Source organism: Dermacentor silvarum, unplaced genomic scaffold (assembly GCF_013339745.2).
Source record: "Dermacentor silvarum isolate Dsil-2018 unplaced genomic scaffold, BIME_Dsil_1.4 Seq861, whole genome shotgun sequence".
NCBI classification, from domain to species: Eukaryota; Metazoa; Arthropoda; class Arachnida; order Ixodida; family Ixodidae; genus Dermacentor; species Dermacentor silvarum.
This window is the reverse complement of record NW_023606887.1, coordinates 21,262-48,298: the sequence shown is the minus strand read 5'-3', so window position 1 is coordinate 48,298 and position 27,037 is coordinate 21,262. Positions and strand designations below refer to the sequence as shown.

Genomic DNA, 27,037 nt, shown 5'->3' with positions numbered 1-27,037 from the left:
CTAATTTGTGAAAATTAGGAGTCAATGCATTTTGATATGAATCAATGTCCTTGCTATTAGATTCGAGAATTCACTATTCAAATCTGATGAACATTCATTTCAATTCCAATGCAAGGGAGGGAGGAAGACCGACACATGTTGGTACTGTTCGGAATGATCCTGCAGCAGGAGAGCTGCACTTGTAGCACAGACCCACAGGTTCTTTAGCCAACCCAAGGGGCAGATAACTTCTGTTGAATTCCCAGTTATTTAACAATTCCTTGCTTTTTGGCAGCCTACAATTTTAGTCTCAATTTACTAGGCAAATCTATTTACTATTTGGCCAGTCACCATGTTTCCATCCCAACAAAACAATGTGCAGTGCTGTAGTATCACATTTTTCTCTGTTGACCATATGCCTGGTAAACAGTATAACATGCATGTATCAAGCAATATAATTCATGCTTTCTTAACAAGCAGATTCCATGCAATATGTTATATTTAATTTTGTATTCGATTATAGTATTTCAGTATTTGGATATCCCCAATTTTATCCAATGCAATGGGAAGCATGAATGCAAGGGCCACTGGAAGTTTTCATACCACACCTATTAATTGTGCACAATTAGCACTACCATGTCGAAAATTCGCCTTGTATGACTATTTTGTCCCCACTGCCATGGTCCTAACTAGCAGAAATTTCTTCGACTCACTTGGCACTGAGGCAGCAAACAATATCAAGGCAGCAAGACTGTCCAGTATGAATGAAAAAAATCATCTGCTGTTTTTGTTCCTGCAGTTAAACACCAGGAAGATTCTTCACTGCTTAGCATATAGAGGAATGAACTCATATTTATACTGTAATTACTCTAATTACTGCCTGAATATTGATCAGCTGTCACACATGCACAGCAAGATCACCTTGTGCGTGAAGCCTGCAACATCAAAAGCCACACCAGCATTATGGCTGAACCAGACACTGTAGGGAGGTTGCACATTGTGCCCAGCATCACCAAATTTTAAGTTCAGGCAGGAAAACAAAATAGGCTTGTAAATGTACTGTCGCTGTTGGGTTCACCAGTGTGTCAGCAGCAAAGAAATATTTTGTGCAACTGAAAAAAAAAAAAATGTTGGTTCGTGCTCCGAAACCAAGACTCCGAGCCACAGTTTCAAAGCCTGGTATAATTTTTATTGGCCTACTTGACATGGGTGGATGACTGGCTCTGGCTATGAGAAGCGGAGCGGCGTCGACGGATCTTATCCTGCCTCTTCTCCTTGGCTTCCTTGGCCCTCTGTGCCAGGAGGCGGGCGTAGTCGGCGGCCTCCTCCTTACGCTTTTGGGTGCGCCTCTTCTTGAGAGCTACACGGCGACGCTTGTGCTGCAGCATGGCCGGCGTGATGAGGCGCTGGATCTTGGGCGCTTTGGAGCGTTGCTTCTTGCCCTCCTTCTGGGGCAGTGGGCGGCGCACGACGTACTGCCTCACATCATCCTCCTTGGACAAGTTGTACAACTTGCGGATCTTGCTAGCCCGCTTGGGCCCGAGACGGCGTGGAAGTGTCGTGTCAGTCAGGCCTGGTATTTCCTGCTCGCCCTTCTTCTTGACCACCAAGCTGATGACACTGAGGTTGGAGTCAACAATGCAGCCGCGCACCGACTTGCGCTTGCGCTCGCCAGTACGCCGTGGTCGGTAGCATGAGTGGCCTTGGACAGGAGCAGTCGCACACGTCCAGCAGTCAGCACACCCTGCTTCATGGGAAATCCCTGCTTGTCGTTGCCTCCAGAGATGCGTACTACGTAACCCTGCAAGCCAAAGGTGCATGAAACTTAGTGCTATTCAATTTCAAAGCCCAACCATGAACCCACAGAATATCACACGATTCACAAGCAATTGGATAGTTATAAAGGCATGCAAATTGTAATGTATTTCTTGAGTGTCAAAAAACGAAAGTTTGAAACATTCTCAAGAAAGACCATACTGCATCAAAGAAAAGGCTTAGTTATCTGGCCCGTAAAGCAAAGGAATGTGCAAAATAATGTACACAGGCTTTGTGTGTTGTGAAGCCATTCCAAGCACTTTTTGCAAATTCTGTTATGACCATGTCATGAGCAGCATGTCAAATAACTTTTAGCTAAATGTGAAGAACTTAACTGGCTTCTATTTTTCATAAATCAGGTTAATTCCACCACACAAATTCAGCTATGCTTAAGTTTATTGCAAGGTTGTGTCCAGTGCAGAGATGACCACTGCGTAGGTTTTGCAAGTGATAACTGGGCTGTGATAAGGTAAAACTATTATTCTGTTATTCCAAATCCACCAATAGCCCTCCATTATAGGACAAAACGGTTTGGGCCCCACTCATATGGGCTGGGAACGAGCAATTTTGACCCATCACAGAGGGCTGATGGCGGATTTGGAATAAAAACAGATTGGAACAGTTTTACATTATCCCGGTACAGGTTTCTTTGCATGGCATTTGGTGGCCAGATACTGTACAATATCCCTAAAGTGATTTCTGAAAAAAGAAAGTCCATGGTTCGACAGCACCATCCCCATATTCAACCCTCCAACCTCAGATATCCATGATAGCACGATCCTTGTGCAGTTCTCAGAAATAGTCTTTGCATCCATCGCACATCCAAGAAATTTTCATAAAGGAGATAAACACTGCTTCCAACCATGGTTGCAATTTACAGTGAGACCAACAGTTCAGGTCTGCACCGCTTTTCATACAATCTGGCAGTGAAATGTTTGTCTCCTAGCTGCCTGATCAATAAGGTTTTAAAGTCACAAAGCAGCACAGGGCTATGTGAGTAGTGGAGGGGTTCGAATTATCTTTGATAAATGGCAGTTCTTCAACACAACCAAATGTTTGATGACATGCATTTTCGCACCCCATTGAAACATGACCACAATGACCAGGTAATCCAATCTGCGACCTTATGCTGAACAGAACCCCATAGCCACTGAGCAAGTATGCCTTAAGTGTTCTCAGGCATAAAAATGTGAAGATGCCATAAACTCAAATCTTCTTTCTGGGGTTTTACGTGCCAAAACCAGTTCTGATTATGAGGCACGCCGTAGTGGAGGGCTCCGGAATAATTTCGACCACCTGGGGTTCTTTAACGTGCACTACAACGCAAGCACACGGGCGTTTTTGCATTTCGCCTCCATCGAAATGCGGCCGCCGCGGCCGGGATTCGATCCCGCGATCTCGAGCTCAGCAGCGCAACGCCTTAGCTGACTGAGCTACCCCGGCGGGTCATAAACTCAAATCTAAACCCAATTACAGTTGAATGCCTCTAAAATGAAATGTGACCTGTCTAATGAAGGATTCTGTATGTCCTGGCCTAATTATCTTTCACGTGTATTGTGAACACGTTTATAGTGAAGACCAGTACAAATCTGCTTGCACAACGAAAAAATTTCAGCATCCCTGACGTCGCTACCACTGCTCCAGACTCCACTCGGGTGCCCACACAACACAGACCCCACCCAAGGTTTCGTACTCAGCAGTAGATAAGCCGCCCTCCTTCACTTAATGCAAAGAAAGAAAATTAAGATGCCACTCAGTGGACGAACAAACACTGACGAGTGGCACAGCGTGGCCAGCTGGCAAAAACAGCAACTTTAGGCACAACGACCTTCACATTCCCACTTGGCAGCAGCAAGCTATAGGAACTAGCTGTGGAAACCTACACAGGCAATAGTGGCATTCAATGCTCTGCAGCTGTATGTTGCATAGCTCCTTAGTTACGCTGCATAGTGTGTCGTGAACCTAGATGCCATAAAGTCAGCTGGAGTCGCACATTCTGCTGGACAAAAAATTCCCATTTCTTTCACTAACCCTCTCTAGAATTCATATTAAATGTTTTCTTTTCCTGAACATGCTTAGTCTGCCCTAATGTGAGTGCTACAATGCATGATCTTTACAACGTAACCTGTTTATTAAATTTTCGAGGTACCAAGCGCTCGGTTAAAAGGCATGCGAATTGTAATATGTATTTCTTGAGTCTCAAAAATTGAAGTACTAAGAAAATGGTGTTCACACAAAAATGGTCAGTCACAGCATGGACACTCATGCATAGAGCTTGGTCCCGAATCAGGCAGAACGAGTCTAACCAAACTACACGAAGTAGCTGTGACATGTACAGGAAGCTGTGGCTTTGACAAAATTTAGTGCACTAGTTACACTGCTAACACTAATGATTGAATGCAATAGTCACTGTTTACTAGTAACAAATCTTGCAGTGGCATCAAAAATGCCACATTGAAGCACCACTCACAGCTTTCACTGCAGTTTGAAGTAAACTGGATATAAGTGGAACTAACTAAGGCAAAAGGCTTTGCCATGCTAGCAGCACACACACAACAGCTTTGACACCAACATCACATTCCTGCAAGTCATCTGCATCTCTTACATACACATGCACAGAGCATTTCTGCCATTTATCTTGAATTGTGTTGGCCAATTGCTGATGACCAATCCACAACTCTTAAATGACATATTGCAATGCTTTCCAGAATGCCTCTGGCTTTTTTTTTTTAATTTTAATTTCACCAGGACCTACTGAGTGTTTATATGCATTTTGGCTGGGTGCGGCCACCAAAGTTGGACTTCGCAACTTAATCTTTCGAAATGGGGCACCTTCCCCTTTCATGTTGCAGTTAATCAATTGCATAGATGTCTCCCAAGAAATCCAAACCGAGGTGATGAATAATAACTTAAACAGGAAAGTATGAGTTGACTGCCAACACTGCATGACTCATCTAAGAACTGCACTTCCACTTGGCACAGTACTGTACCGATATTCAGCCACCTAAAACGCCTTTGGTGAAGCTCTAAGTCAAAATATTTCTAACACTAAATAACGTAATCAATTAGCCTTGAAGGCGACGTTAGCGTTCACCTTGGTCACAATACACTATTATAGGCATGGCCGAGCACATACAGTATCAGCGACATAATACAGATACGGCACGGATTTAATTTCGAGCAACACCCAAAATCAGACGAAGAATGTCAGCTGCATAGATCACATGGCTTAACATTTTGCTCCGAATTGGCTTCGACGGCTCACTGCGAATAAGTTAAAGGTTTTCTCCGCCCAGAACACACTTCCATTAAGCAAACAGCGCAATTTCTGAGTGTGTGAAATCGACTTACCTTCCATTCATCGCCGAGAGCGTCGGCCTCAACTTCCTGGCCCATACGCTTCTCGTAGAAAATGCGTACTTTTTTCTCATCGTCAACTTCAATGAGCTTCTGGCAGCCAGTGGCTGGATAGGAGATGTTGAGCTAAACGGTAGAGGGGGAAAGAAATAAATAAGCATACAGTCATCAAACATTGGTACGGTACAGTAATGCCCAACAGGTCCCTTACGTCGGCAAGCGTGACACTTAGCTCATCTGAGAAAGACAATCTGTATTCGCTATCGGCCACAAATCTCAGTATTTGTTTTGTTTTTTTCGGCAGTAAAGCGACTACCTTGACATAAAAATTCAAGCATTGGTGAGCTTGCTTAAACCAACGTCAACCACACCGTCCGGCACTAACCTGTCCGGCAATCCGAGGAATCACCGTTTTAAACAACCAAATTCACACACATATTTCTGCAGTTCAGACTCGGCACATCCATGAAAGCATACAGATTAGTATTTTCTCATAGAAACAATTTATTACAACATTAAAATATTCTAAAGTCTCACCTTCATCTCGCTAGCATTCACGCAGAACGCGAACCCAGACTCGGAAAGGAAAGACGCTGCGTTTACTTTTCAGATATCAGCGCAAAGAAATATAAAGAGGGCGCTAGCAATCTTATAGTTATATAAAACAAAATACGCCTATGTTTAGGAACTTTGCGTCTTTACTTAAATGTTTTACACAAGAAAATTACTATTCTTATTAAAGACAAGCATATTATTATAATTAGTTTTAAGCATCATTTGAAACTAGAATTGCTAGAATTGACAAGGAAATGGTTGTGCACGGTTGCATACAAGACACGTTGATAATAATTATGATTGTAGGTTATGCTATTCATTAATGAGCGAGCGTACTGAAAGTACTGAGAGTTTTTGGTGCAGTTTTATGAGTATATCAATGCCGCTATGCCGCACTCAACTTTTGTCGGCGAGGCGGCTCCCTGGTGGACGCTGCTGCAAGCCTGCAAGTGACAGACTTCCGCTGTCTCGGATGCACGGGAGCGCCGTGTTGATTATTTATGTTGGATGTTCACTGCGGCCGCATTCTGAATCATAGCGCTATTATGTAAGAAGCTGAGTAAAACCCGCGAGCTGCTTTATATAGGTGTTCTGTGGCTGCTTCATCAGAGTTTCAATTTGCGTTCTCCTTTCGCTCATCGGTGACCCGGACGCTGGGAGATCTCGGCAGGGGATCTGCCGAAGTCCATGGTGGTGCTTTGCTGAGCTTGTTTGCTCTCCGGCTACTCTCGGTTAGGCGAACGGACGCGATTCCGTATGCGTGCTCCGTTTGACAGCTGATGCTGGACAAAAGGGCGACCGTGCCTTCCGTGACGCGCGGCCGCCCCAAAGGTGTGGCCAACAGTGTGATGGAGGCTGTCGTGCTGGTCGTCTACGGCGGAGTTGTGAGGGTCCTCGCATTGAGGCTTATCGCCATATTGGTGTGCAGCTCTTCTGAGATGCCACTTTAGCGCGTCGCGCCGATGGAAGAAACTAAGATCATCTATCACATCGACGACGAGGAGACCCCGTACCTCGTCAAGGTGCCCGTGCCGCCGGAGCGCGTGACGCTCGCGGACTTCAAGAATGTCCTCAACAGGCCCAACTTCAAGTTCTTCTTCAAGTCGATGGACGATGATTTCGGGTAAGCCAGCTTCATGGAAAGACTTCCGAGTTCAGAAGATTAAAGAAAAGCACGCGTGCAGTGCACGTGAGCACCTGCCGCACATAATTCCGTGACTACGGGCCCGCCTTCGGCATTTGCTTTGTTGTCTGCGCTGCCGCCGTTCGCCCCTGGACGTGTTGTTGCTGCACAAGTCGCGACTTCGGCCGTGCACCTTGGTCAGAATCGATACCCGGTAAACCGCGCACGCGACAAGTTTTACTCGATGCTGGACGATGCAGTGCGGAGAAAGCATTCTTGTACATCTGCATGACCTGCTCGCGTAGGCACTTCGAAACTGCCGTCGTGACAAACGGTTCTCTTGCAGCTTCTATTGCCACAAAATACACGAAAAGGACAAGCCAAACTTGCCAAGCTTGGCAAGTGATTAGCTGTACGTTTCGCCTGTTCCTATTAATGCAATCGCATTTACCGGTGTCACACGGCCACTTTCGATCGTGATTGAGCCCGATCCCGATCGAAATTCTCGATCGCGATTGGCTCCCTCCTGCAGCTTGCGCAAAGGAGCCAATCACGACCAAAAAATTCAATCCCGATTGGGCTCGAGCGTGATTCTACTTACTCCTGAGCACGACCTTTTGACAGTTGAAGCGTTCGCAAAAGCTGGTCTAGTTTGTGCCTACACGCACAGAACACATTTAAAAATGAGGAGTGGGGGAGTCATTACACGGTCCTGGGGGAGCAGGAGCTGCCCTTTGAGACACTTTCTATATGTCACATCGACCTTAAGGCCTTAGAATCACAGATCTTGAATTCGAAAGCAAGAAAGGTGGACTTGACGTAATATGGCTTTTGCTTCTGTTTCCTGATGCTATGGGTCATAATAAGAAATGACAGAATTTTGCATAAGAGGTACACCTGCACTGTGAGTATACAGAACAATGTTGACCACATTGGGTCCTCTAATGTAAAATTTTTCTCCAGTCAGATTTTTCTTTTTGTAACTTTTTTTTTTCATATATGCATGTTTGTAGAATTTAAGAGGTTGCTGATATGCAATTCTGCTAACCATGATAGAGAAGGTGAAGGTGCAGTAGCATTTGCTTTTGTTGTGACTGACTTATAGGAAGGGGAAAGAAATGTATGTGGTGGTGGCATCTAATACGGGTGTCATGCTGATAATTTCTTGGCCACGATTAGCTTCTCTGCTCAATCTGCAAAAGGGAGTCAATCGCGGTCAAGAATTCAGATCGTGATCGAAAGTGGGGTGTGCCACTGGTATAAGTATACAGTGAAGTGGAACACTGTCATTCAGTCACAGTCGCAGTGATATTCTTGGTTTATGCTGCAATAAAGGAGTGGCCAGTGACCACCTTGGCCAGCGAATTTCAGTGATGGTTTCAGCTCCAACGTCGAATATAATGACAAATTGATATTTTAGAATGCTCAGCACACCACCACGTCTTCACGCACATGCTTTTTTGCAACAGTTGTTTTTGTCCTAATTAGTCTGGTAACGAATCATCATTCGTTAGCCTTTATTGATGCATTCACTGTGAAATGCAGCCTTCCTGAATACTCAGCAATGAACTGTACTGCAACACTCACCCTAGTCACACGGGGCACTTTTGACCTTGGTTCATTCATTTCCACAGCTTGGGCAAAGAAATCTATCACGATTGTGAGATTCATTTCTGATCATGCTCAATCGCCATTGAAATTGTCAGTGTGACACCAGTAGAGCAGCAGTGGTGTGTCCCGATGCCCTGTTGTGCCTGTAGTCTATGGGATTCATATATAGTGTAACTGCTAATGTTAACTTTTATGCTTAATTTAACCGGCCCTAATTAAACTGCATTCTTGATGTAGCTTTAGAATTTTAGAAGTGCATATAAGAAGACATGAAGGCATCTAAAAATATTAATCTCAGCAATACTAAATTTGTGCGACCCAATGTAGTTCTATGTCCTGTTAGAATTTGTTGTTCTAAATGTATGCCTCAGTGTGCCTTTAAACCAAGAAATGCAACATCCATTGTTAGCATTAAGCACACAATTGATTATCAGGTTTTGCAACTCACTCGTTCCAGCTTACAAAAATTTTCAAAATGTAAAAAAAAAAAAGTATCTGCAGTTGGGGGGGGGCTGCTGAATTTCACCATAACTAGAAAAATGTTCACTTTGTCACTAAGAGATATGCACTTTCACCCCATTGTTGTCATGCACCTGCACTCTTAAACTAAAGATAAAATTGACATTGAATGATTCAGCTGCAAAGGTAGTCTGTATTGCACACAGTCATACTTGCACTTTGCTTAGCTGTGCAAACCTTTTCGACCTGTGTTGTTTTTACAGAGTGGTTAAAGAAGAAATTGTAGAAGATGACTGCCGGTTGCCGTGTTTCAATGGCCGTGTGGTGTCATGGGTGAGTTACACAATGTAATATTGTATAGTCTAGAGTAGCGCTTCTGCTTTTGACGTTGTTGCTAGTCATTCACCTGCTTTCTGAGGCTGGATAATCACAAAATGGGTAAACACCAGCTAGCCCAAATTTTCATGTTACTTAGCTACATTATACAACTTCAGCGTCAAAAAACAGCTGATGCTTCTGGTGGCCATTTATACTCCTGTCACAAGCACACTTTCCGTGACCATTGAATCGTGTCAATGTTGAAATCGGCAAGCTCCAGTGTAGCTCATGATCTTCAATAGTCACTAGTTTCAGCGGTTGTTGAAAGTCTGTTACAGAGGCATTAACCATTTCCGTGCCATGCTATTACTGTGAATTCTGGCCAAACATGGCCAAATTAGTTTTTAAGGACCCCAGTTGTCAACATGTTTTAGCTCAGAAAGAATAATTTCACTTCTTCTTGCACTGTCCCATGGAATGTGTGCTGCCATCTATAAAAAGCACGACTAAGCACCGAGACAAAACTAGGCTCGTCCATGGCATTGCCAGAAAATGCAAAGTACTGTTGACGAGCTGAGTTCTTTGGCCATTTTTACTAAAAATGCTTGGATGAATCCAGCCCATCCACGGCATGGAAGAGGTTAAGTTGGCTGTGTGTGTGTCACCTACAGCTGCCCTTGTTTGCATCCATCATCATTCGTTAGCCTTTATTTATGCATTCACTGTGAAATGCAGCCTTCCTGAATACTCAGCAATGAACTGTACTGCAACACTCACCTGCACAGTTGTTTCTCCAAATTCAAATAGTGTTGATAGTATTTGTGAAAGTCCGCACAACAGTTGATCACTGGTGTTTGCAGGACATTTTGCTTGCTGTTATGCTTGCCAGCTTAATTACAAGCATGTTAGCGCTTTATATGTCAAAATATTAAAGGGTCAAAAGTCATCAGAGCATGCAGTTTTTAGTTTACTCATCCAAATTGTCTGAACAATTTCACACAAACGGCATGTATCAACTCATATTTTAAGTTTGAGTCTTGTCTCACAGCTTTAAAAAACTGCTTTGTGACCAAATCCACATAGGCATCTAGTAAACACTCGTTTCACACCTTTATGCAGTATGCTAGCCATGGTCTTGCCTCACTCACTTCAATATCAAGAGTCATTGTTCACCCTCAGGTACCTGTAATGTTATAGTTAAAAAGGGGGTGGGCAATGTTTAACATTTAGCATTATTTGAAATCAAGCACTACTGTTATTTTAAACAGGAGGTAAAAAATATGACATGTGGTGTATAGCCAGTATGCTTCATAAATGCTTTCTATTGGTGTCTCAGAAACATTTGGATTTGAAAACAAGAAAAAGTAAAGCATAAAATGAACTGGCATAAAAAAAAAACTTACATGTGCAATAAGTAGCTTAGGTACACATGACTGAGGTTATTGCTTAGATGAGTGATTTCTGGAGTATGGGCAATGACTTGGGGATAACACAGTGTATTGCAAACTGCAGTGCCCATTTAAACAATATATCTGTGGCCAACACTCTATTCCACATAATTTTGCAGCTTGTATCAGCAGATGGAAGCAGCGTTGTGTCTGAAGGAACCGAGACACACCGGCAACGCCCATTTCCGTGAGTAACTTCACATTGCACAGGCGCTTGTTATTGTCTCAATGAATGAATGCAGTCACAGGAACACTGGATAGCGCAGAACACATACTTTATTGCAAAGTAAGCTTGAATGTAGCTTCACTGCTGCATTTAATTAACACTGATCTTGCCCGTATTATTATTATTATTAGTAGTAGTAGTAGTAGTAGTAGTATTGTTGTTTGTTATCATGGCAGTGCTGCTGTACAGGTATTCTTGAGTATTTGCATGTCTGTGTATTGTTGCAGGGTAATGTGTATTTCCAGATAAGCACATGCATTGGTACAGCTGTTATCAATTACTTTTATATTCATTACAGAATGCATGGTCACTACGGCTGTACAATTTCTATGTATGCCATGAAATGTTTAGAACAGCTAGGTCAACCTCAAAAGCTTTGTGATGCATTAAGGCCCAGCCACATAGAGCGACTTTCCAGCGAAAAAGCTGCGGCCGCCCGTGGCCAAAACGTAGCTGTTCACCACCGATGAGGCTGGGCTTGATATTGTCAGCCAGCCGCCCGCCTTTCATCAGTGGCGAACAGCTACATTATGGCTGCTGGCGGCCGGCCACCACTTTTTCGCCGGAAAATCGCTCCATGTGGTTGGGCCTTTACTTCTAAGCATATTAAATTCGTACTGCATTTTAAATATGAGATTTAATTCCCAGAATGGATCTGTAGGTTAATGTCTTTCTCCTAGCAAAGTGAAATAGAAGCAGTGAAATGTTTATTGCAGCTTGTGCCCATCAAAGAAAACAAAAAAAAAAGAAAACCATCGACATCAACTGGGCAAAATAGCACCAAAATGTGTATGTCTATCTAAACTGGCAATAATTGCTTGAGGGCCATGGCTAATGACAGGTTGAGCTCATCGCAAGCCATTAAGGGGGATCATTGTAAGCTGCACATTAGCCTTTATTTACATTTCTTGTGTTCTGTCAGTGTAAATTGAAACATCAGGAGGCAGCATTGAATGAAAAACAGTTCTTACTCAATGCGTGCGAGAACAGTCATTGAGAATGAGTGTTGTAAGAACAGTAATTTTCTTTTCTTTTTCTTTCCGTGTGAGTGTTCCTTAACGTTTATTTTTCAAGTGGTGTCCAATTTGCTACATTTCTTATCTTGTTCTATGCAGTGAAACAGCGGAGACCAGCTTTACAGAGTCTGAGTCTGCCATTAGCTCCCACAAAGGTAGGATACTTGCCAAACTGGATGAGATTGTTAATGTTGTTAAATTTACCTGTCAGTAATGTTGGATTGTGCAGAAATGAGAACTCCTGTTTACTCTTTCTGTCTGTTTTGCTATGACTGTTCTTGTTACCTTTGTGTCACTCTAGAAACTAATCTACCTCTGTTTCTATCTAGTTTGGCCGCTGTAAGTATTGCTTGTTTACTTACCTTTCCCTTCTGCAGTCTTGCTCACTGTTTTTGTGCAATTCCTGTTTAGTGTATTGTGCTTGGAGAAACACGCGTAGTATATTGAAGTAAAGCATTTCTGTTTCTGCATACATTGCTGTTAAGTTAGATGTTCAGTTACATCCAGGCAGGCCATGGTGTAGCATTGTTCATTAATGAGCTCATTAAAAATTGTTCCAATGTTTCAAAATGTGGAAGGCATTCCTGCTTCTTGGGGTCTTTATTATTTTGCAGCTTCATTGATTTCCAAGTTAATATTTTCATACAAAATCTGTATTGGTACTGCAGGACACTTGCAATCATCATAAGTTTGGTTGTGTTTTTTAATGGACTTTCTATTTACTCATAACAAATCTTACCCCCCCCCCCTTCTTTCAACTGCTTGGTGGGAGAAAAACGTTGCATTTCTGAATTCAGCTTTGTGCTTGGGTATAATAGAAGTGCGCTTTTTTTTTTTTTTTTGCTAGATAATTCTACATATTTAGCGCAAAATGTAATGTAAACCAGCCAGCGGTAGCCGAGTGGTTCTGGCGTCGTGCTGCTAAGCTTGACGTCAATGCAAAAACACTCGGTGTACTTAGGTCTAAGTGCGCTTTACAGAATCCCAGGTGGTCAAAATTAACCCTACCTCATAACCCGATCGTGGTTTTAGTACATAAAACTCCATAATTTAATTTTCAATGTGTTTTCTCTACTACTCCTATAGAGCACCACCACCACCATCAACGGGGACCTGGCCGTCATCGAGATAAAGGTGGGTAGGCAGAAGAAGGAAATTCATAAACTCACTGTAACGAGATGTGGTACCTCTTTCACTTGGCTTCTTTTGTAGACCTCCTTTAAATTACTGTTGCATCCTGGAGCCGCACATTTCTTTAAATTTATTGATGGTCTAGATTGAACCAGTTACATGACAGCACTAGCTGCTCAGAAATGTGCCAGGTTTATGGAACAATGTAGAATCAATCCTTTGCCAGCAATGGCCGTTTCAACCATTAATTCCTCCCACCGTGTTCTAGTGTCTCATTTGGAGACGATGAGGAGGTGCTACAAGCAATTCTAAATCATCACACTCTTTTGGAGCTTTCTGAACATCTGTGTGGACCTAAAGATAAACCAATAGTAATTTAAAATTGCAATTTAAGGCCAAGCTTCACCTTCTCAATTTTTTTGTTTTTCCCCCAAACTTAACACTTTGATGTTGTTGTATAATGTCACAGGCCTCGCAAATTTTTTATCGATTGCAGCCCTTATTCTTTAGGAAAAGCTATAGATATTGCTAGGTTAAATGCTGGTTTCTATGCACTTCATTATTTTTTTGTTCAACTAACACTTAATTAAAATCTGTTACCACTCGTTGCAGGAACGGATCTGGGGATCATTACGCATCATCACCACTTGCTTTTCACTTTTCCATTGCGAAAAAAATACGTTGCTGTCACTAAAATTTACATTTCAAGCTATTACAGAAGTGGGGCCTGCCCATTTAGCTTGACGCTACATTTTTCTTTAGTGTCCATGTAGTAGGAGTCTGTACCTGTGTTTGCCTGCTCTTGTCCCAGATCTGTCAGTTATGTACTGCTTTATTGTTATGTTGTGAGGGTCGCTTCGCCTGTTCTACACTGTGAAAAATATAACATCACAGTCTGTACTTCGCCTCTTTTGATTGGCCAATTAGACCCACTGTACCATGTAAATAAGTAGATAAGCAAAACACCAGGTGTGTTCTTTGCAGCCGGTCGTTCCAATGGACATGCAGTAGCTAAGCCAGGGGCTGCCTCGGTGCTAACTACCAGTGACATAGAGACCACAAGCTTCCTAGACTCCGAGGATGAGACTACCAGCCGGTAAGTCCGGTATCAAGCACATGTACACTCACAGCGGCAGCAGTAGTGGCTATGGCACTACACTGCTAAGCTTGGGATCGTGAGTTCAATCCTGGCTGCACTGGCCACATTTCAGTGGGGGCGAAATGCAAAAATGATGATGTCCTTAGTTTTATGGGCCCGTTAAAGAACCCCAGGTGGTCAAAATTGATCCGTAGTCCTCCACTAGGTCATGCCTCATAGTAATATTAGGGCTTTTTCCCGTAAAATCTGGGAATATAATTTTTTTAAAAGGGGGGGCCATCAACCACCCTTTGGGCTTGGTGAAAAAACGCAGTCCACGGATAGCAAACGCCGCTGTGAACATCTCAGCCAAATTTTGCAGTCATGCACGGTGTGTGGTGCTTGCAAGCATAGCGCAAAGTCGCCTTTCTCTCAAACGCTCTCTTTTCAACAGAAGCCTGCTCCTCAATCTTTTCTGGGCACTTTATTTCGTAATAAAGCATCCCGAAAACGTCGCTGGTATTGGCTAATAGTTGACGTCAATCAAGAAGGGTGTTTAGATCAGTGCGCTTCTTCCTGCTGTGATTGTGTATACTTATTGACCAAGTTTAATAAACAGGCGAAAGTAAGCGAAAATCTGCTTTAAAATTTTGATAATAATTACGTACTTCCGGAAGAAGCTGACTATTGTCTGCTCCCGCTTGGCCACGGCTGCCCACGTCGGAATTAAACTTTGGCCACCCTGCTTATAGGCGTTGTAGCCATGGGGTCTCGCTATTTTCGACTAGATTTGAAAACTTAACTAGCCGTGAACCACGCGAAACTTCAGGTGGGACCACATGAACGCTTGCCAGCACATGCTTGCTCCTGGCTATGATCTATTGATAGCGCTTCAAAATGCGCAAGTTGGATGTGGCTACTATCCATTGGTCAAGCTGGTGCAAGACAAAGCCGGTCCGCACCATGTAGCACAGCCAGACAGGAAGGAGAAAATGAGTGCAAGCGTGCACTCAAGCCCTGTCGTGCACAAAGCAAATGCTGCAGTTGCATGTAGCTGCTGTCTGCTACATAGCGTAGATACCGCGGCCGCCGCGACGAGTCCACTGGCTGAACACACTGTTGCTTGCTGAGGACAACTGCATTCGGCGCATTGTAGACACCAAAATCGGAAATACTAGTGGTGTCTACGTGAACATCCAAAATCAAATTTGAACTGGTCACGGTGACGTTCAGTAGGGGTATATTTGTGGGCACACCCCGCTCCGCAAATCATTGAAGAAGGAGCGGAAAGACTGTGAGCGGTATGTTTGATTGCCAATAACTCCGCTTCTGCTGAATGCATTAAAGAACTTGTTGCGGCAGTGTATTTCTGAAATACATAGTCTAATTTAACTTCAAATGCAGTTCTCGACTTCAATAAAAAGCATTTCAGGGCCCCTTTAAGCACAGGTGTGCCACGGCAGCATCAGGTGAAACTATTAGGCGCTTCTTTCACAAATTTGTGGATTGAGCCGACATTCATTAACTTCATGCGAAGTGATGTATATTTCTCCGTGTTAGTACCAGTTTACTGTGAAAAAGGACAAGTGTGAAGTTTTGGCCATTCATAAACTAAAACCTGGCTGTGAGGGATGCCAGTGGATAACAAAAGATTTAGTTATAAGCAGCACTTTAAAGAAAGGGGGACATAGCATGCGTATGTCTGGTTATGAAGACATTGTCAACACTGTTTAATCGGAGTATGACAGCCTGACTGATGAGTGTCATGTTTGCTTTTGTCTGCTGCTTTGTCAGGATTTCGACCACCACTGAGGAGAGCAGCGTGTCGCGCATTTATGCGAGGCATCGGCGTAGGCGGCGGAAGAAGATGCCTCCCATGAGTCGGGTGAGAAGTCTGTTTGATACTCTGTCTCAGAAAGCCATGGCTTATTGCCTGCTAATATATTTCCAATGCATTGCTTCGTGAGGTTCTGTATGGCTCCACTGTTGTTTGGTATTCTGGAACTACGAACTGTAATGGGAATGTAGCTAGATTTGAATCACTTATCCTTGGGCCAGAAAGAATTCGTTTAAAATATTCTATGGGGGGCACTTACAAGCTGGGTAAATATTTCACATGCATAATTTTTGCACAAATGAATGTAATTTAAAAATTATTCTTTTATACATAGATCTATATTTCTGAATCATAAGATTAAATAGGATCTCCAACTGAGTAGAAATTGTAGTTGGGCTAGTTGGTGCATGATCGCTTACAAATTACTGTAGGTTTAGCATGAAGCAAGCAACCACACATACAAAGGCCCATAAGACGAGTGCAAATCTGATGGCGCTCATCCTGTGTGCTATCTGTTTTGTGCTAAATCTATTGTAAGATGTCCTACTGACGTACCATTGCAAGTGTTGCGCACTTGCAGAGGGAGGTTGCTTTTTACTGAATCCATTACAAGAATATAAGTATTGTGTGTGCATGCATGTGTGTATGTGGCTGGGGATTTTAGACATTAAGTGCTTCATACGAGAAGGAATGTATTACTGCATGAATTTAAATTCTAGAGAAGCTTCACCCCAGCCCAACAACACTGCAGTGTTGAGCAAGTAGCAGCAGTAGTCCTGTTTGGCATTTCTGTGCACGCTGTCTGCTTGCGCTGCTCTTATTCAGTGCAGTTGAACCCTCCAGCAGTGTCTTGACTAAGCAGGACTTCATGCAAATTGCATTTTAAGCTGTCAACTTTGCTTTCAAAAACAGCACAAATATCTTGGAATTTTTGCTTCTGTGCTTTCAGACATCTTCGATCAGCAGCATCACAGATAGCACTCTGTCACTAAACATCATCACCGTCACATTAAACTTAGGTAAGTACAAGCTTCTAGACATTGTTTAATTTGCAGGCTGTAGAAAATTTGCTGTGACAGCATAAATGTTGACATTTTCGTTGTCTTATTATGGAAAGCCACAGTCACGCATGGATCAGATTTATAAGGGGCGATTTTCTTATTACTTTGGACATATTGTACGGCAAAACTAATACAGTCTGCATCCAATTTTGCGCACTCCTTAGGGGCCGCGAAAACGTCTGAAAAATTGGACAGTCCGAAAATATAAATACATGCTTTTTACTGCCCCAATGGCTCAAATCGCCACAGGCATGTCTGAAATAGCTCTGAAGGTCTGCCAGTACACTTATTAGGCGTATCGGGGCTCGTACTTTGACAGGAGACGGCAGGTGCATGCATGTATACTGTATAGTTAAGGAACCCATACTGTGTCCCGTTACAATTGCCCCTTCCCACTCTTGGTATGCTTCACTGCAATACTTTGTGTATGCTTCACCGCATTGAGGAGAAGCTAACTTTCGGGAACCGGCATTATGCAACGCGCCGTGCTTTCCGAGCTTCGAAGCCATTGGCAAGGATTACAAAGGCAGAGTCGGCACCATTGCTGACAGCAGTGAATTCTTTCAATGAAAAACATGGCACTGAACCGCAGGAAGCTTGGTAACAAACGTCGAAGCAGGTATGCCTAGCATTGTCGCAGTGGTGCCTACGGCTGCCAGCTGACCTGCATGCGAGAGCACCTGTTCAAGGCGGCGAAATAATCAAAACAGCGGTGGTGGTGGCTTCAATTAATGCCGTTTCGAACCTGCGGTCATGGCAAAAAGTCTAGGAAATCAGATGGCGAAGGGTTTTTGTGTCCGAAATTTCAAAAGTTCTTACACCTTGACTCTATGGGTCATGTTGCGGTGCCGCGAAGAAAATCGGTCGTTGTACATCTGATGTATACTGTACTTCTGTATCAGATATAGTTTCGAAGGACCAATGCATATAAACCAGAAAACAAGTTGCATTGTAATTTAATATACCAAGTAACTACTTGTGATGTAACTACTTGGTTAAGTGGTAGCAACAAGGCCTTGCTGTGCCTCTGATGTTCTAGGATGGTGCTGGCAAGTTTCCAGTCACTATCAGCTGTGTGTCGTACCTTGTGTAGAAGTATATGAAGTTTCTCTGCTGTGGCTTGCAGATACAGTCAACTTCCTTGGCATTAGCATAGTTGGCCAGTCGAACAAAGGTGGAGATGGCGGCATCTACGTGGGCTCCATCATGAAAGGGTGAGTACAGTAGAACGTAATTTCCATCACAAAGCCTATTTGTTAGTTACTAAGAGGCAAGCTGCACAAATCTTTCACTTTTTTCCTTCCCTGCCCCATTCATTTGCACTACAGTAGAATAGAACCTCGCTAAAGTCATTTCATATACTGCCTTAGACCACTTATAACATAACCGCTTATAGTGCAGAACCATCTATGACGCGGCTTTCTCTGACTCTCGTTTACCCTTCCATAGAACTCTACGCAGTAAAACCTCGTTAATTTGGCTTTCACAGGAACAAAAGAAACGTCCGAATTAACCAAATGTTGAATTTTTGAGGGTATCAAGAAAACAACGAATGCTTGCTACGTGAACACTTTTTTATTTACCGATTTAATCACCAAATCCTGTTTCTATTTTGCCCAAAAGCACTGCGGAAGCTGTAATTCTCGTAGGCACGTGACTGGGGCTCTCAGCAGCAAAGCCCTCGCGACTGCATAAGCAGCACGGCCGCAGCGTGTGTTTTCACCCGAGACACTCTTTTCACTTGTGTGCACACCCTGATTATTTTTTTGACAATGTACTGGTCACCAACAGATCGTCCATCGCAATGTAGCCAGTGCTCTTCATCCTCGACCACTTGCCGTTTCAATGACTCGAAACAAAACTACCATTTGCCGCAACAGCTGCACGTAAGACCGCAGTCGTTATCGACATGATCATGGTTGGCAACCACGGAGTTCTGAAGGGACGCAGTCGACGCGCGCACCAACTTGATACAAAACTACCATTTGTTACAACCGCTGTAGACGAAACCATGCTCCCTATCAACACAATCATGGATGGCGGCTACGCAGTTGTGAAAGTATGCGACCAATGCGGTGTTATGCATAGCAGCAAATGCCAGAATAAAGGCTGTAACAGCACAAAGTGTTCCGGCATTTTCATTGCCCAAGTATGATTTCCGCTGATAACTATGGCGATGCAAACTCCACCTCTTCATTTCGGTTGGATGCTAGTGCCGCTCTTGCTCATTTGTATCACACATTTGCAGTGCTTGTTGAGCTCCAAGGGTTGCCCAAATTAACTTGTGTGTGGCCAAATATGTCCGAATTAACGAGAGTTTGATTCCATTAAGTAATGCATATGCCTGCTAGAGCAAGAGGACGAGTCCGAATTATATGATTTTCCGAATTAATGAGTGTCGAATTAACGTTTTACTGTATACGCATACTGCTTATAGTGCAGTCGCACGATACAAAATACCAGTTATAATGTGGCTTCCATGGGGAAATCCTGCACTCAAGCGCAGTAGCGAGTGCGCTTATCAATGAGGTGCCCCGGCTGATGGGAGGGGAGAGCGACGAGAGCAATGCAGAGGAGACATGGAGCGAACGAACAAGGGATGAAAAAAAAAAAGTGGCAGTAGTGTGATGCAGGCGCACGGGTTTGCCTAGGTGATGAAAAAGCATTTGCTTGGCCCACTCCGCACTAAACACATGCGCATTGTCACTATTTAGCGGCTTTGGCTCTTCAGTTTGTGTCCACCCGTTGCGATGCGCATCGTCATGAAGTGCAGATATTGCGCATGCAACCTTAACTGCTGTTAGTTTAAGCAGTGTTCCACAAATCTAGTTCGGAGCTTTTAGGCTTTATGCCCCCATGCGAGCTTCCACCATTCCTACCAGCATGTGCACATACAAACTTGGTAGGCATTTGCAGTAGTTGCTGTGGCTGATCGCCTGTGAAACCAAACTCCGCTGCACACGCACTGCTGTCAGTTCAGCCCTGGAACGGGATTGCATGCCCACTGTTCTACAGTTACGAACGTATCAAGAGCGACCTTCCTGCGACGGCATGCCACCTGGGAATGCTGCCAGCTACAACACACCTCGTCAGAAGTAGTTGACAAAAGTTGCGGTTTGGTGCTGAGTCTACAAAACACATTGCAGGGGCTATACGACATTTAGAAAGCGGAGGCACAGATGGCACAGGCAACACTCGAGTGGCGGCAGCTTGGTTCACGGTCGCCATGTTTCCAGTTCCAGTCTCGGAAATAGAACAACACACTGTATGGGCATCCACAATTTCAGTCTGCATTTCATTCTACACTAGTTCTGTGGAGTTGGTGGCAGTGCCACGTGAAAATTATAATGAAGGGCGGGTCTGAAAACTTAGTTAGCGATTTACCTTCCTCTATATAGGTTTCTTCTTCTTCTTCTACTACTTCTTTTTCTTTCTTTTTCAATTTTTGTTACTTCGTCGGCTTCATGCGAAGACCGCGGGTTCTCGGACATTAACCTTTCAGCGTTCGTAAATATAAACAGATGCAAACATTCCGGTCGCATGCTTCGATTTTTGGATATGCGCAGCTGCTTGGTCTACATGTTTTGCCCGTGTGCAGCCATTGAAAGATGCTGTTTTGATTATAGTGCGGATATTCGCGACTCTGGCAACTTGCGTTATATAAGCGGTCTATGCTTATAGTGAATATGTTGTATACAGTACATGACAGTACACTTTTCAGGGCAGCTCATTGCAGTTCTGTTCTGCCTATAAGTAAGGCCTCAGTGAGCAGGTGTTACTTGTTGCAGGGGTGCTGTTGCTTTGGATGGTCGCATTGAGCCAGGTGACATGATCCTTCAAGTGAATGATATCAACTTCGAGAACATGAGCAACGATGACGCTGTGCGAGTGCTCCGGGAGACTGTACAAAAGCCTGGGTGAGTCATTTATCTAAAAACAATAGGAAGGTGGAACGAAAGAGAACACTTTTTTCAAGTGTTCCTGTTGCTGTATGACCGTAATGCTGATGCTCCAAAGTTACAGCACGTAGTCATCCACGCTGCATTCTTTTTTATGCAAGTTCAGGTTGCTCAGCACAAGTATTTGATGAATCTTCCTTGCATATTCCTGCTTGGCACCTTTCTGTAGTGCATGGCTGCTTCTGCTAAGCTTCCAGTTGCTACCTTCCCTATCATATGCTAAAGTACTCTGTAAGGAGCGAAAATTGAAGTTTCAATATGCTGAAGGAACTCTTTTGAGGGAAGGAGACACAACAGAACTAGGGTACTACACAGCACACTTCATTTGACTTTCATCTAAGCCAAGACACCGCATAAGTGTTCTAGCATTCAGTAAAAACATATGTAGTTCATGGCAGAGTACAGTGAGAAGGAGGCATGCATGATGGATACATAAGTTGAATGACTTTGCAGTCCCATCAAGTTGGTGGTAGCCAAGTGCTGGGACCCCAACCCCAAGGGCTACTTCACCATCCCACGCACCGAGCCTGTACGCCCCATCGACCCAGGAGCTTGGGTGGCACACACGGAGGCAGCACGCGGCTCTTCCTCTGCCGTGGGCCACTCACGGCTCTCACTGGCCCCTGGACCTTCACTCCGCCAACCGCTGCTCTATGATGGACCCTTGAGGCCTCCGTCTGTCTCCACCCTCACCTCCACTTCCTCATCAGTCACTTCATCCGTGCCTGAGTCAGAGAGTAAGTGCGCAGTGTTCATTGTTGCCACCACCAAACTGTGTTAGATGGCTAAAAGCACAGCAGCTGTTCTCTGTTATTGTGGCCAGAGTACTTATTCTTTCTGAATACTTCTTGAACGATGCTTCTTGAAGTTTCGTGTTTTCCTTTACTGGAGTGTTTCTTGCTGCTTATTACTTTGCATCGCCATTGAGCCTTGTCACTTCCTCTATGCCCCCAAGCCAAAGAGAAAGTTCCTGAGGTGCCTGTGCGTTCAAGTTTGACTGGTAGCAGAGCAATAGCTCCATTTCTCATTACAACTGCTGTAACTATGATGAGCCAGTTCCTGCCGTTGCATGATTGTAATGTAGGGAACGTGAACATCGGGTAATGCGTTATAGTCAAGCGTCCTCATAATGTAGACACTGTTCCAGTGATTCATTAAGCATTTTCATAGAGATACAAGGCTGTTGGTAAGGCCTCCTGTTGTGTGTAAACGTTGAAATGTGGGTTTGTTTGTACATTATTTTGAAGTTTTTCTGCGTAGTGCGACCAGTACAAGGATGTAGAGGAATACACACTGTATTGTGCTAGTGCTGTGTAGGTTTTCACTTCTTGACCTCAAGCAGAGCCAACATTAAGAAGTTGAGCAAGTTGGTATATGCGTTCATCCTGATGGTGCACAACGAAAAAACACAAGGAGAAAACAGAAAAGAGCAACTCCAGTAATACCTCATTAATACCTACCCGCTTAATAAATAAATCCGGTTTAAATGTAGTTGTGATGGATCCCCCGCCCTGTCGCCATTGCACCTAATGTAGTGGCTGACCGCTTGCGCTGTAGTCACTTTAGGCATGTATGGCAAACGGTTAGTGCGTAGTACGTACTTAGTTTTTTGGCGTGTACAAGCGTGGAATCAGCGAAATGTCATACGCACGAACCTTTCCCAGACTGCAATTGTCACCAGTAGGGACATCAAAACATGGTAGCCATGACGAGTTCCCTGCTCCCATAGCTTCTAGCACTTCCACATTGTTGTCATGGATGACAACGTGAATGATGGCCCTTCCGTATCCGATGCGGATATTGCGTTGACCGTCATGAGGGCATTTACAGACAAGTGTGGTCTGATGGAGAAACTGGCTTGCTGCCTCGCCGAGTTTGAGGATGCTGTTGTCATTGCATGGCCCTCACGGCGGCAAGTGAAAATCACGTATTTTTTGCTGCCTGCTCGCAATAATGCTTGTCTGTGTTTGTGTTTGAGTGAGAAGTAACACATTTTTTTTTTTACCAGTAAGTCCATAGCCGCTCATCTGCCATTGTCGGTTAATGAGTCCATATCTTAGTGCGTACCTGATGGGTTAATTAGTACATCGCTTAGTGCGTACCTGATCCACATTCTCTGCCAACTATGTGTTAACGAGGTTTACTGTACCTCAGAACAAGCCTGCCTAGCTGTTTCCTTACAGCCTCAGAGTCTAGGCAAGCAATCCTGTTCGGACTTTAGCCGACTCCAGTGTGACCAAGTGTCAATGTTTGCAGGGCAGCTACAGGAGCCACTACTGACTGTGGAGACTGACATGGAGACTATTGTAAAGGCTATGGCAGCTCCCGATTCAGGACTGGACGTCAGAGACCGCATGTGGCTCAAGATCACTATACCGAAGGCCTTTATAGGTGAGCAATGAAAAGCACTAGCCGCACAAAGAAAACTAAAATTGGTGTTACAAACAGGCCTATTACAGATGCCTTTTACAAATACGGTGTCTGCTACAACCTCGTGGTTTTATTAGGAAAACATCCTGTCAGCCTAAATTCTTGCCTGTTATGTATTTCATAGTCCAAAGGGCATGTTTTGACCAAATGATGTTTAATAATTTAACATTTACACATTCAAAAATTTTGCAGCTATTCCTTAAAATACCTTCTCCTACTTTATTTTTCGTTTCATTCTAGAATACAGTGCATCATATAGAGTAGAACCTCGTTTATATGATCCCATTTCGTATGATTTCCCGGCGCCGAATTTTTCGATCGAGAACCCAAAAAATTACCCAACATAGTTACACTTCTTTTTTATTGGTTAATACATTCCTAGAAAACACTATCTTTCAGCACCGACATTCGTTGCCTACCAGCTTGATTTCATTTCGGTTTCCCATTGCTGTCTTAAAACACTACGCAATACAAAAACAACCAAGCTCATCTCGGGCCGCTAAGGCCCAACAAGCTCCACACGCGTCAGCATCTTGTGTCGCACTGATTCTCGTCAAGTGGACTAGGAAAACTCGCCGACACACCTCACCCGAAAAAGCTGCCGACCCAGGCTCAATTCGAGGAGTGCAAGCGTAAGCTTCCTGAAGCCGCAAAAATGACAACCTGCGTCTCGGGCCACTCGGACCCCACTGGCTCAGCACGCATGGGCGTCTTGTGCTGCAATGATTACCGCAACACTTTGCATCATGTAGATGTAACTACAGTTGAGTCTGGTAATTTTTTAGCAACTTCGGATAGTAAATTTTCCCGGTTAGTAGTACATACGTTTTTTCTCTTTATTTTTCCAGCAACGTATGAACGAGTTTCTACTGTACGTATAGTTCTACTGCGTCTAAAACACTAAGTTATTAGCATAAAAAATAGTCTAACCCCCCTCCCAAATTGTGCCATTGAAATTGCCATTTCAAAAGTTGTCAGGTGATGCTTTCAGTCATTTTCTTATTGAGCATTTTTTTTTTTTTATATATATATAGATGTCTAGTCATGGCGAGGTACAGTCGAACCTCGATATATCGAACAGCGCGGCGATCGCGAAATAGTTCGATATATCCAGAATTCGATATAAAAAAATCAAGTAAAAAATGCGTCAAAAACTTGTGGAAAACAACCAATGAACCAATCATGGTGCAGTAAGTACTCACTTGAGGATTCAAACAAAGCATTTATTGCGTCGGCTTAAAATACTGAAAAAGGGTAGCCTGCTTTTTGTTGGCAATGGCGTGTTTGACGACTGCGTCCTCAATGTAATCCAGGCGATCCACAAGTGATAGGACGGTGCCTTCAATCGCGCCGCAGTGGCGGCGCACAAGGGCCAGAGCAGCTATGACCTCAGCTGATGTAGGGAGCGGGGCATCATCAGCGCTTGCGGGATCCATCTCGGCAGCGTTTTCGTTTGGCTGCTCAGCAGTAACTTTGGCGACGATCTCCACATCCGTCAGCTCCGCTGTTGTACCAGTGCTGTCGTACTCAATGTGCTCCTTGGTATGCCAAACGCTTCTGCGACGCTCGACTTCTTCTCGCCATTCTCGATGCGTTGGATTGCTTCTAGTTTAGCAGCAAAAGTCAGAGTCGTCCGTTTCTTAGCGTTTGCAGCCATCGTTACACACACGAACACAACTGGGCTACGACCGCAACGATCGATGCGACCAGGGATGCGACAACGCGGAGGAGCTAGTCCAACAAGTGCAGTGCGTCGACCCGTCGACGCAGCAAGGATGCGGCGTGCGCAAGCCGCTACATTCAAGTGGCGCTCTCGGCGCCATCGATGTGTGCAGTGGTCGTAAACGCCCACTGCGCTGCCGCTAGTTTCGAGAGTGTTGCGGGAAAGCTCGCCGCCTGTCAACGGAGCGCGGGTGGTCTGGGGTGGCCGAGTTCGATATATCCATTATGCGTCAAACATCGTTCGAAATAAAAAATTAAAAATGCATACGATTTCTCGCGTGATATAGGAACCGTTCGATATAGGCAATAATTCGATATATCCGTGTTCGATATACAGTCGAACCTCGATATATCGAACAGCGCGGCGATCGCGAAATAGTTCGATATATCCAGAATTCGATAGAAAAAAAATCAAGTAAAAAATGCGTCAAAAACTTGTGGAAAACAACCAATGAACCAATCATGGTGCAGTAAGTACTCACTTGAGGATTCAAACAAAGCATTTATTGCGTCCGCTTAAAATACTGAAAAAGGGTAGCCTGCTTTTTGTTGGCAATGGCGTGTTTGACGACTGCGTCCTCAATGTAATCCAGGCGATCGACAAGTGATAGGCCGGTGCCTTCAATCGCGCTGCCACTGCGGCGCACAAGGGCCAGAGCAGCTATGACCTCAGCTGATGTAGGGAGCGGGGCATCATCAGCGCTTGCGGGATCCATCTCGGCAGCGTTTTCATTTGGCTGCTCAGCAGTAACTTTGGCGACGATCTCCACATCTGTCAGCTCTGCTGTTGTACCAGTGCTGTCGTACTCAATGTGCTCCTTGGTATGCCAAACGCTTCTGCGACGCTCGACTTCTTCTCGCCATTCTCGACGCGCTGGATTGCTTCTAGTTTAGCAGCAAAAGTCAGAGTCGTCTGTTTCTTAGCGTTTGCAGCCATCATTACACACACCACGACGTGCGACAGGCCTAACTCCACACACGCGAACACAATGAGGCTACGAGCACAACGATCGATGCGACCAGGGATGCGACGACGGGGAGGAGCTAGTCCAACAAGTGCAGTGCGTCGACCCGTCGACGCTGCAAGGATGCGGCGTGCGCACGCCGCTACGTTCAAGTGGCGCTCTCGGCGCCATCGATGTGTGCAGTGGTCGTAAACGCCCACCGCGCTGCCGCTAGTTTCGAAAGTGTTGCGGGAAAGCTCGCCGCCTGTCAACGGAGCGCGGGCGGTCTGGGGTGGCCGAGTTCGATATATCCATTATGCGTCAAACATCGTTCGAAATAAAAAATTAAAAATGCATGCGATTTCCCGCGTGATATAGGAACCGTTCGATATAGGCAATAATTCGATATATCGAGGTTCGACTGTATCGAGGTTCGACTGTAGTATTGCCAAAGTGTTTGACATCTTTAGGAGCAATTCTGTCAGAAATTTTGAAGTGGCATTGCCGCATGTCTGTCACTGTTATGAAGACAAGCACCCTTTGCTCAGAGCACAGAGCAACAGGTCTCGGATCAGCTGAGAATTTTATTTCTTGTTTTCCTAGTGTTCATAGTAGCTGAGTTGCTTGCCCTGTTATTTTCTTGACTGCAGGCGTGGATGTGGTAGACTGGCTTACAACACATGTGCAAGGCTTCCAAGACCGCAAGGAAGCCAAAAAGTATGCCAACCAGCTACTCAAGGCAGGCCTCATCCGGCACACCGTCAACAAACTTTCCTTCTCCGAGCAGTGCTACTATGTGTTCAGCGACCTCTCCCTTGGTGAGTTCATGTTGTGGAGTCCTGACAATGTGGTGGGGCAGGCACATCTGGTCATCAGAGTCTCATTTCGTTGCATATTACATGTCATTACTGCTTTACTAGCTGACAGTCTGCAATTCTATGCCACAGTCATTATGACATTAAACCACC

General features: G+C 44.4%; 2 protein-coding genes across 6 annotated transcripts in view; one reads left to right on the top strand and one right to left on the bottom strand.

The window, feature by feature from the left end:
* Positions 1–1,146: 1,146 nt before the first annotated feature.
* LOC119435729 (40S ribosomal protein S6-like) lies at positions 1,147–5,809 on the bottom strand. Its single transcript, XM_037702453.2, is given in 4 exon segments — positions 1,147–1,681; positions 1,684–1,780; positions 5,146–5,277; positions 5,689–5,809. Coding segments are annotated over 4 exon segments (741 nt in total). The 5' UTR covers positions 5,695–5,809; the 3' UTR covers positions 1,147–1,175.
* Positions 5,810–6,129: 320 nt separating this feature from the next.
* Positions 6,130–27,037, top strand: part of LOC119435726 (segment polarity protein dishevelled homolog DVL-3) — a 35,038-nt gene continuing 14,130 nt past the window's right edge. For 2 of the 5 annotated variants that reach the window (XR_005188879.2, XM_037702450.2), the window contains exons 1-13: positions 6,148–6,829; positions 9,163–9,232; positions 10,785–10,852; positions 12,007–12,062; positions 12,994–13,041; positions 14,023–14,134; positions 15,911–16,001; positions 16,903–16,972; positions 18,141–18,228; positions 20,803–20,931; positions 21,427–21,710; positions 23,230–23,364; positions 26,720–26,887. Coding sequence is in view for 4 of the 5 variants with exons in the window: in XM_037702450.2 (XP_037558378.1) it covers positions 6,669–6,829; positions 9,163–9,232; positions 10,785–10,852; positions 12,007–12,062; positions 12,994–13,041; positions 14,023–14,134; positions 15,911–16,001; positions 16,903–16,972; positions 18,141–18,228; positions 20,803–20,931; positions 21,427–21,710; positions 23,230–23,364; positions 26,720–26,887 (1,480 nt within the window). In the remaining variant the exon portion in view is untranslated. Of the gene's footprint in view, positions 6,830–9,162; positions 9,233–10,784; positions 10,853–12,006; positions 12,063–12,993; positions 13,042–14,022; positions 14,135–15,910; positions 16,002–16,902; positions 16,973–18,140; positions 18,229–20,802; positions 20,932–21,426; positions 21,711–23,229; positions 23,365–26,719; positions 26,888–27,037 lie in introns of all 5 variants that reach the window. The other 3 variants (XM_037702452.2, XM_037702451.2, XM_049659902.1) reach the window with 2 other exon arrangements.